Source organism: Mytilus californianus, unplaced genomic scaffold (genome assembly GCF_021869535.1).
Source record: "Mytilus californianus isolate M0D057914Y unplaced genomic scaffold, xbMytCali1.0.p SCAF_9, whole genome shotgun sequence".
Taxonomy (NCBI): Eukaryota; Metazoa; Mollusca; class Bivalvia; order Mytilida; family Mytilidae; genus Mytilus; species Mytilus californianus.
This window is the reverse complement of record NW_026262745.1, coordinates 62864019-62875475: the sequence shown is the minus strand read 5'-3', so window position 1 is coordinate 62875475 and position 11457 is coordinate 62864019. Positions and strand designations below refer to the sequence as shown.

The following is an 11457-nucleotide window of genomic DNA, read 5'->3' as shown; positions in this document are numbered from 1 at the left end:
TGGTAAAGGAAGGTATTACTGAACTCTTGAGCTTAATTTTCAGTCAATCATTATTCACACAAACAGTACTCAAAGAATGGAAAATTGCTCTAGTTACTCCTATATTAAAAAAGGGAAATAAATCACAGACAAAAATTTACAGGCCTGTAAGTCTTATTTCAGTTGTTTGTAAAATATTGGAAAAAATCATAATAGAACATATAATTGAACACAGAAGCTCAACAAACTATTCTCCAAAAAAACAATATTATTTTATTTCGGGTAGATCGACTACTCTACAACTATTGGAAGTAATTGATAAAAGGACAGAAGCCTAGGGAGGAACCATTTGATTTTTATGGGGGGGGGGGGGTGCTAGGATGAAATTTGAAAAAAAAAATAGGCAGGGCAGGAGTTTTGAGTAAAAAAAAAGGCAGGATGAGACACCTTGCAAAAAAAATATGTAAAAAAAAAGTCAAGATAAACTAAAAAAAAAAAAAAGGCAGGACCGAATAGAGTGAAAAATAAAAAGGCAGGACAGAGATTACAAATAAAATAAAATGCAGGACAAAATTTTTCATCCTAGTCCCCCCATAAATATCAAATGGTAGCTCCCTTAGATGAAAGACACAAGATAGATTGCATGTATAAAATAAAATATAAAATTGAGAATGGAAATGGGGAATGTGTCAAAGAGACAACAACCTGACCATAGAACAGACAACAGCAGAAGGTCACCAACAGGTCTTCAATGCAGCGAGAAATTCCCGCACCCGGAGGCGTCCTTCAGCTGGCCCCTAAACAAATATATATACTAGTTCATTGATAATGAACGCCATACTAAACTCCAAATTGTACACAAGAAACTAAAATTAAAAATAATACAAGACTTACAAAGGGTAGAGGCTCCTGACTTGGGACAGGCGCAAAAATGCGGCGGGGTTAAACATGTTTATGAGATCTCAACCCTCCCCTATACCTCTAGCCAATGTAGAAAAGTAAACGCATAACAATACGCACATTAAAATTCAGTTCAAGAGAAGTCCGAGTCTGATGTCAGAAGATGTAACCAAAGAAAATAAACAAAATGACAATAATACATAAATAACAACAGACTACTAGCAGTTAACTGACATGCCAGCTCCAGACTTCAATTAAACTGATTGAAAGATTATGTCTTCATCATATGAATATCAGGCACAATCCTTCCCGTTAGGGGTTTAGTATCATACCATCATAACATATATGAGAAGAACATAACCCGTGTCATGCCAGCAACTGGTTTTTAAATAAATGTGTTTAGTTCCGATGCAAAGACCCTATAAGTGAATCAATATTAACGCCAAAATATGCAATCTTTAATGACCTGACAACAGTATCGTAACTATATCCCTTCTTAATAAGTCTATTTAAAGGTTTTGTTAGCATCAGAGGTGAATACTGACATTTTTGTGCTTTATAAAGAATATTTCCATAAAAAATTGGATGTGAAATACCTGAACGTATAAGAAGTCTGCATGTTGAGCTATATTTACGAATGATGTCCTTATACCGATGATAAAATTTAGTAAATGTTTTGACTAGTTTGTGATATCGAAAACCCTGGTGTAATAATTTTTCAGTAACACATAAATTTCTCTCGTTAAAATCTAAAACATTGTTACATACACGAGCGAATCGTACAAGTTGAGATATATAAACACCGTAAGATGGTGACAAGGGAACGTCACCATCTAAAAATGGATAATTAACGATAGGAAATGAAAAATCATCTCTTTTATCATATATTTTAGTATTAAGCTTTCCATTAATGATATAGATATCAAGATCGAGGAAAGGACAGTGGTCATTGTTAGTATTAGCTTTCTTCAAAGTAAGTTCAACAGGATAAATTTCTTTAGTATACATACTGAAGTCGTCATTATTGAGAGCCAAAATATCATCCAAATATCTAAAAGTATTATTAAATTTGTGTATCAGATGTTGTTTCGATGGGTCTTTGCTGATTTTTGTCATAAATTGTAACTCATAGCAATACAAAAAAAAAGGTCCGCAATAAGTGGTGCACAGTTAGTCCCCATTGGAATTCCGATAACCTGACGATATACGAAATCTCCAAAGCGAACAAAAATGTTATCTAGTAAAAATTCAAGGGCACACTTCACGGAAACCGATGATAAAGTACCGCATCTGAGACTTTTAAAGAAAATTGAAAACTATGGCATACAGAGTTAATCCAATACTTGATTGGGTTAGAGTTTTTCTAACATTAAGACAGCAAAGAGTATAATTAAATAGTGAAACATCAGACTGGAAGGGGGTTACTTCAAGAATACCTCAAGACTCAGTATTAGGCCCCGGTATTTTCTTTACATTAATGACCTACCAGATTGTGTTAAATCAGATGCTTACTTATTTGTGTACCTTCAAGAACTAGTTAACATCTACAAGCCAACAAGAATTCTTCGGTCAGAAAACAACATGCTTCTAGTCAAACCAACAGTTAGAACAAAAACATACGGAGAGAGACGGTTTGATAGAGCGGCCGCCGTTTTATGGAATGACTTAATTGCCGAAAGAACTGCGAAACATGGAATCTGTGAATGCTTTCAAGAAAAACATTAAAACTTATTTATTCAGACAGGCTTTTCCACATAATTAATAATCGGACGGTATTAGACTTGTATTATATCTCAGTATATATTTTAATGTATCATACTTACTTTTTATTTCCTTTACACTTTTTATTTTTAGACATTTCTCATACTTACTTATTTTTTATTGCATTTTTATTTCCTTTACTCTTTTTATTTTTAGACATAAAGCTATTAGTCCAATTTCTAAATTGAAGCTCTTCTCAGTGTTGATGTTCTTTTAATATTTTTTTTCAAAATTTATTTATATTTATAAATTATTTTTGATGAATAATTTTTTAATTTTCCTATATTGAGTTGTATTTTTTACGGTTTCTATTTTGATTCTATTGCAACATTGACACATAGATTTTCTTTTTTAATTTTGTTTGTATATATATATATATAATGTACTTGTATCGTTGGTTTTTTTTATGCATTGTAAAGCGCTTAGAGTAAATGTGTATTTAGATATGCGCTATATAAACACTTATATATTGTAAATTATCCATTTTTAGATGGTGACGTTCCCTTGTCACCATCTTACGGTGTTTATATATCTCAACTTGTTCGATTCGCTCGTGTATGTAACAATGTTTTAGATTTTAACGAGAGAAATTTATGTATTACTGAAAAATTATTACACCAGGGTTTTCGATATCACAAACTAGTCAAAACATTTACTAAATTTTATCATCGGTATAAGGACATCATTCGTAAATATAGCTCAACATGCAGACTTCTTATACGTTCAGGTATTTCACATCCAATTTTTTATGGAAATATTCTTTATAAAGCACAAAAATGTCAGTATTCACCTCTGATGCTAACAAAACCTTTAAATAGACTTATTAAGAAGGGATATAGTTACGATACTGTTGTCAGGTCATTAAAGATTGCATATTTTGGCGTAAATATTGATTCACTTATAAGGTCTTTGCATCGGAACTAAACACATTTATTTAAAAACCAGTTGTTGGCATGACACGGGTTATGTTCTTCTCATATATGTTATGATGGTATGATACTAAACCCCTAACGGGAAGGATTGTGCCTGATATTCATATGATGAAGACATAATCTTTCAATCAGTTTAATTGAAATCTGGAGCTGGCATGTCAGTTAACTGCTAGTAGTCTGTTGTTATTTATGTATCATTGTCATTTTGTTTATTTTCTTTGGTTACATCTTCTGACATCAGACTCGGACTTCTCTTGAACTGAATTTTAATGTGCGTATTGTTATGCGTTTACTTTTCTACATTGGCTAGAGGTATAGGGGGAGGGTTGAGATCTCATAAACATGTTTAACCCCGCCGCATTTTTGCGCCTGTCCCAAGTCAGGAGCCTCTAGCCTTTGTTAGTCTTGTATTATTTTTAATTTTAGTTTCTTGTGTACAATTTGGAGTTTAGTATGGCGTTCATTATCACTGAACTAGTATATATATTTGTTTAGGGGCCAGCGGAAGGACGCCTCCGGGTGCGGGAATTTCTCGCTGCATTGAAGACCTGTTGGTGACCTTCTGCTGTTGTCTGTTCTATGGTCGGGTTGTTGTCTCTTTGACACATTCCCCATTTCCATTCTCAATTTTATTTTACTGTAAATAATAATAATAATTTGCTGATGATGCTAAGATATTCAGGATTGTAGGAGACAAGAGCAATCATCCATGCTATACTGTATATAATGATCTGGAACAGAAAACTAGAGAGATACATGGCTTTCATGATTTTGGATTTGAGTGATCTTGTTGAAGGTAAATCCAGAAAAGCGCTTTCAGGGTGTTATTGTCATTTTCACCATCACTCATCATCATCATCATCTTCAGCAAAGATCTGAAATATCTTAAACTAAACAGGGACAGTCTATACGCAGGAAGGCGTCAAAGCAAAAAATAAAATAGACTTTCTAGATGTCATAATTATTTGGACTAAGTCCTTACATATTAATTGATTGTCTCCCCTAGTAACTATTACTTCCATGTGCATGCACTAACTATTCATTGTCCTATTATGTTGTATTTTACTTTTTCATTGTCATAAAAAAAAATCATTGTAATCATAGTATGAAATTTAAAACCCGCAAGGGTCCATAATTGATCAAATAAAGAATTTCTATTTCTATTTCTTTAGTCCGAGTATCTATGCGTTTGCTACGGGGCGATCTTGTTATGGATCGAAAATACACAGACTATTTCAAAACACTCCTGCTACAAAGACATTTTTGTTCTGGTTCCTTTATTTTTACGGTTTATTTCGCCTCCTACAACATGAAAGTTTCAGAGTAAAGGTTACCAGCGTATAATTGCGCGGGTGATTGCAAAGAAAATAGTTGTTGAAGTCATCATACAATCATGGAATTCTCAAAACCACGTGTAAATGCCTCAAAATTACCTTCTCACAGAGGCAGAAATGTTTGTCTTTTAGGAAAAGTTAAAAATGTAAGGAAATATTCACGTTAGTAATTATAGTTAGCCTCAATCCGATATGACATCTGAACAGTCGCATGTCCCTATCTTAAAACACCCTCTTTTAGAAAGGCTTTAAGGCTTTCAAAGTAAAAACAATATATATTTTCGGGTCTATTTTACTGGGGGAAAGCTCGTCGCACTTACGGCAGGGGGTTTGGGGGACGCTTAAGGCCCATAGTCATAGAAGCTCTGCCTCAGCCTCTGGGGGTAAATGAGGCCAAATCTTCCATTCTAGACCTCTCCTGGCAGATGATTTCAAGTTTCCATACACCTTTTTTTTTACAATAAAAGTGACAAAAAAATTTCAGATGTACATGTAGAAATTGACCCATTTGTCAAATTTCCGGTAAAAAATATGCATTCATTCTAAACAAATTTTATGCAATTAAAATTTATTTGGATTCTTTTAAGTTTTTTGTAAAATGACGCTGTTGAAGCGTCAATTTTACAATACTATTGACCAGATTTCATTTTATTGCTTCCAGTCGCTTGAAATTTGGGTGTATAAATGGTGTCACTATATTTGTAATTAAACTAGTATAACAATACTATTGTCTAAATCTACAGAATTTGATCAGCCTTTAAGTAACAGAAATAACAATGTCACTAAGTCTCTTATAACTTATCTCTTAAATAAGGAATATGTGGGGTATCAGAGCTTTGCTTACTGCAGGCTCTTCATCATCATTTTGTTAAATAATTCTACAAAGAAGGGGATAGTCTGTTAAGGTATCCTTGACTAAGAATAATGAAATTGCAAGAAAAAAATTTCACATATAACTCTAAATATTGTAGATTATTCAGGTAGTCTTGAGCTATTTCTTTATACAAAAGAAACAACCAGTACATGCAGTATATAAATATAGTCATGTTACACCACTGTCCGTGGTTATTGAGAGGATTGGGATCCCGCTAACATGTTTAACCCTGCCACATTCTGTATGTATGTGCCTGTCCCAAGTCAGGAGCCTGTATTCAGTGGTTGTCGTTTGTTGATGTGTTACATTTTTTTTTTGTTAATTCTCAGAAAAAATATCTTTGTCATTAAAGGAGATGTTCACAGTTATACTTTGACGTTGTTTGGCCACAAGGTCAAATACAAGGTTTTCATCTAACTTAAGTAATAAAATTGAGAATGGAAACAGGGAATGTGTCAAACAACCCAATGCCCAGTTGTAAACATAATTTTAACATAAAACATAATTTGACGGTTAGTCATGAACAAAAAAAAAGACTGTTCTGAACTTCCACTGTTTATTTACAAATTGATGGATTTAAGCATAGCCATGATCATAATAGCAGTCCATAGAAGTAGAAGATAAAATTAACAAAATGTGCTTGACCTGTGAACTCTAGGAATGTTGTCATGGAGTCAAGTAGAAGCTCACAATGCCATTTTATTTAAAAGCAGTTTTATAGAATTTCAAATTTCAATGTCTAGTGAACAATGTAGCAGAAACAATGCAAGAGGAAGTCAAAGTTTATTATATGATTGATTGAGCCAGATTTCTACTTCTTTCAATAAAACATGTGAGAAAGAAAAGGATCTACATGTACTACCGTAGCTTGTAAATGTCATTTTGTTACTAAATCAAAACTTAGTTTATATGCTTTTTCTGTTAACAAACTTTTAGATATATATAATGTTAACGTTTATAATTATTTTATGTTGCAGGTAGCTAATGATGGCAATTCCTTTACACTGACAACAAGTGATAACCAGGATGTACGTGTTGTTTTGCAAGAACCTGTGAGTATAAATTCATAAAAAAAAAAAAAATAAAGAAATGCTTCAAGAAGTGCAAAGCATTATTGTAATTCCACTTCTGAATTACACAGCAGTATATATTACTAGAATTGTAATTTAAACTTTTCCTTGTGTAAGTCATGTAAGTGATCCTTTTCTGGTTATGTTATTTCAACTTTTAGGTTATCAGTCTGAATTCCTTTAAAATGACTGAAAGCCATATGCAGATTTTAAATATGCGAAATGGATGGTTTATTCCACTTAGTAAGAAATTTAGCCCAACATCCTGCATTTGAGGCAAGCATGCTACATTTGTACCACAAGATCACTAATGCAGTTTAATATTTTATTAATGATATTTTTGTTATATTTTAGGTAAATGACTATGTAGCTGGTTTGACTGAAGTACATGGTCAGGTGGATGGACAAAACAACATACTCTGTCAGAACTATATTGTCTTCCCACAGGAAACCTCTGATAATTTTGGTAAGTCATACAATATAAAAATAAGATGTGGTATGATTGCCAATGAGACAACTCTCCACCAGAGACCAAATGACGTAGAAATCAACAACTATAGGTCATGGTTCATTAATGTCTTCTGACAGATAGTGTTCACAAGAAATACACAAGACTTGGCCCAAGGGATATTTCACTGTTTTCTTTTACTTAAAAACAAAATATGCAAATGAAAACTTATGTGAGAATAAACTGATGATACATATATTTCAAGATTTCTTTTAAGCATTTGTTGGGGCTTTTTCAGTATAACTAAGGGTGAAAGAATGGCAAAAAAATAAAAAAGTTATTGCCAAAGAAGAAGGATAAGATATTATGAAAACAAAGGAAAAAGGTTCTTGGACATCTCTTCCTCTAAAATAAATCCAAAAAGAGAGATTTCTCACTTTGATATGTTTGAGGGTTTGGAAAAGTTGATACTAATGTAAATGATAATTATTTATTGATATTTAATATAATATGAGTGCCACCTTTTATTTTCCTTTTTTTATAAAAAAAAATCTTTGACTTAGATATATCCATCTATTGGCCCTTAACCTTTGTAAATACAATTATTTGGAGTATCATTCATAGTCATTTCATGATTAATTGGACTGGATTGCACAAACCTCAATTGAAGTAACTGATGTTTAAATTAAAATGTTAATTAAATCTGTTGCATTTCTTAATTTAATTATTTAATCAAAATTTAACTTTGTATTGATGTCTGAGCAACCCAGTTAAGGTTTTAGTAATCATTTTTACATATAAACTTAAACAGGGCCAGAAATTCCATATATGAATTAAAATTATTTTATTTCAATGTTCTGTAGATATGGCAGCATACAATGAAGCTGTAGAATTAATGGTCAGACTTCCACAGAATTATGTCCAAGGTGTACAACAGCAGTAACACAGAGCACCACATAGGGTTAAAAAAGTGATGTGCAATAAAACTATAGATGTTCAGAATGATTAGTTGTATTCTGATACTGTACATGTACATGAATTATGTTATCAGATCAATAGCAAAGGGTATTTGTTACGAATTCTGAAGTTTCAGGGTTGAGATTTCTAGTTAAAAATTCATTTTTCAGAGCCAAACGATTTTGCCAGAATGCATTATAATATATTTCACTTTTTCTTGAACAACTCTTTGATTGGTGACATAATCTGTATTATAGGCACAATTTGTAACTTTTCATTGTTTGGTTATTTTTCATCTTACAGTTATACAAATAGACAAACCAGCTGATAGATACAACTCGCAAACTATATTGTAACATCATCAATTATGTAATCTTGTTGTTGACAATGCTGGTAATCTGAGATGTATTACACACAAAACTGTTTTATGAAATAAAATTATGTGTACCTTAATGAATTACAGAAGAGTTTATTTTCAGTAGATTAAATTATGATTTTTTGTTGTTGTGGTATAAGAAAAAATGAAGATTGGTTTCCTGAAATCTTTATCGAATGATTCTAGCGATAATAGTTTCTCTTAATATGAAATACCTTTGTTGATTTATACTTTTGCTAGCTCAAACTAGACATTAAAATTGGTATTTGCTGCTTGACTGTTTGTACTTTTAAAACCTTTTTCAGAACCATTACCCTTGGTACAATAAGTTGTTTATGAATAAACTTATGAGTTTAGCTGTGTTCTCATCAGCTGAGAGGGCACATGAAAGTTATAACACTAAATTGAAGTCAGCCATAGTGTTTCTGAAACTTGTCTGTAAACCACTCGATGAAGCTTGACCAAAAAGATTATTGCCTGGAGTTCTAATTTTCAGTATTTTGTTAAGGATTATGTAGGGAAAATAATCATATAAGATGAATAAAACAAAAATGCATTGATAGAAAATGATATTATGTTAGAGGATATTTTATTAAAACCGATTTATTCTAGGAAATAAAAAACTGAAGGATTTGCAAGAATATCCTTTTTAATTATCTGCCCCTGAATTGGACATGTGTTCAAAAGTTATCTCCCCTTGTTAAACCTTCTTGGATTTTTGTCGAGCCTGCGACTTTTGTCGCAGAAAGCTCGACATAGGGATAGTGATCCGGCGGCGGCAGCATTAGCTAACTTTTTAAAAGCTTTATATTTTAGAAGGTAGAAGATCTGGATGCTTCATACTTTGTATATGGATGCCTCATGTTACGAAGTTTCCGTCAGTCACATGTCCAATGTCCTTGACCTCATTTTCATGGTTCAGTGACTACTTGAAATAAAAGTTAAGATTTTTTGTAATGTTAAATTCTCTCTTATTATAAGTAATAGGATAACTATATTTGGTATGTGCGTACCTTGCAAGGTCCTCATGCCCGTCAGACAGTTTTCACTTGACCTCGACCTCATTTCATGGATCAGTGAACAAGGTTAAGTTTTGGTGGTCAAGTCCATATCTCAGATACTATAAGCAATAGGTCTAGTATATTCGTTGTATGGAAGGACTGTAAGGTGTACATGTCCAACTGGCAGGTGTCATCTGACCTTGACCTCATTTTCATGGTTCAGTGGTTATAGTTAAGTTTTTGTGTATTGGTCTGTTTTTCTTATACTGTATGCAATAGGTCTACTATATTTGGTGTATGGAATGATTGTAAGGTGTACATGTCCAACTGGCAGGTGTCATCTGACCTTGACCTCATTTTCATGGTTCAGTGGTTATAGTTAAGTTTTTGTGTTTTGGTCTGTTTTTCTTATACTGTATGCAATAGGTCTACTATATTTGGTGTATGGAATGATTGTAAGGTGTACATGTCTAGCTGGCAGGTGTCATCTGACCTTGACCTCATTTTCATGGTTCAGTGGTCAAAGTTAAGTTTTTGAGTTTTGGTCTTTTTTTCTAATACTATATATGCAATAGTTCAACTATATTTGGTGTATGGAAATATTTTATGATCTATATGTCAGTCACGCAGGTTTTATTTGACCTTGACTTCATTTTCAAGGTTCATTGCTCAGTGTTAAGTTTTTGTGTTTTGGTCTGTTTTTCTTAAACTATAAGCAATAGGTCAACTATATTTGTTGTATGGAAGATTTGTTAGCTGTACATGCCTGCCTTGCATGGTTTATCTGACCTTGACCTCATTTTCATGGTTCATTGATCAATGTTTAGTTTACTTGGTTAATGTTAAGTTTATGTGGCAGTTGTAATAAAGCTTTATATTTAGGACTTTCAACATAATATCAATGATTAGTAAAGAAGGCGAGACATTTCAGCGTGTGCACTCTTGTTAAAGTGTGATACTGAAATATAAAATAATTATATCTATTATAAAAGATAGTTTGAAAAACACCTGCCATCATGTGGGGTTCGAACTCACAACCTTAGTGTTGACAAGCTAGGAATACAGTTGTTGGACTATTTAGACCTCACAGTCACCGAGGCCCCCAAGACTGCCTTGGTGGTCTTGTGTTAGTTGGCTGGCCTCATGGGGAGAGGTCTTGGGTTCAATCCCCAGAATTGAAAATCTGTATTAACTGCTTTCTTCTAAGCACACTGCATCTTGGAGTGAAGGCAAGGACTTATCTGCTAAGAGTCAGAATATGGTGTCTGGGTAGGGTGACATGTCTTCCTGCAAACTGATACCTAGTGACATTAAAAATCTGGCTGAGCATTGCTTTCCAGTACAAAGCAGGATTCATATTAATTTCACATTAAATGTTTTCATCTCAATATGAATGTTATATTTCCGCTGGTTGTTCCTACACCAATCCACCCGCCCATGTTTTTTCATACAATGGCCCTACATGTAAGGAACACACCAGAAGTTGTACATATTTTTTATAATCAAATGCCAGATTCTATGCATGCAATTAACTTTATAAAAATATGTAAATTTCAGGGGTCATAACTCAGAATATTGCTGACATTTGCTTCTTTGCTTAATGCAATGTTTAATGGTAGGTTCAGTTATCACAATACATGTAACTGAAAGCAATCATTACCCACTTAGTGCTCACACAAACACTTTGATTTGCAAGTGGACACCCCCCTCCTGTTTTTTTTATAAAATTTCTGAATCTACACCCAAGTACATAAGTTTATTGAATAAATTAATATCTGTATAAATTTGCAATTATACTTGGTGTGTTTTTATTGTGAAAATGAAA

The 11457-nt window shown here is 33.0% G+C and overlaps 1 protein-coding gene across 1 annotated transcript; it reads left to right on the top strand.

Moving 5' to 3' along the window:
• The first annotated feature begins 4871 nt into the window (after window positions 1-4871).
• LOC127714736 (replication protein A 14 kDa subunit-like) lies at window positions 4872-8712 on the top strand. The gene is made up of 4 exons (XM_052220783.1): window positions 4872-5052; window positions 6758-6832; window positions 7205-7316; window positions 8162-8712. The coding sequence occupies exons 1-4, from the start codon at window positions 4966-4968 to the stop codon at window positions 8239-8241; spliced, it is 354 nt and encodes a 117-aa protein (XP_052076743.1). The 5' UTR covers window positions 4872-4965; the 3' UTR covers window positions 8242-8712.
• The last annotated feature ends 2745 nt before the right edge of the window (window positions 8713-11457 follow it).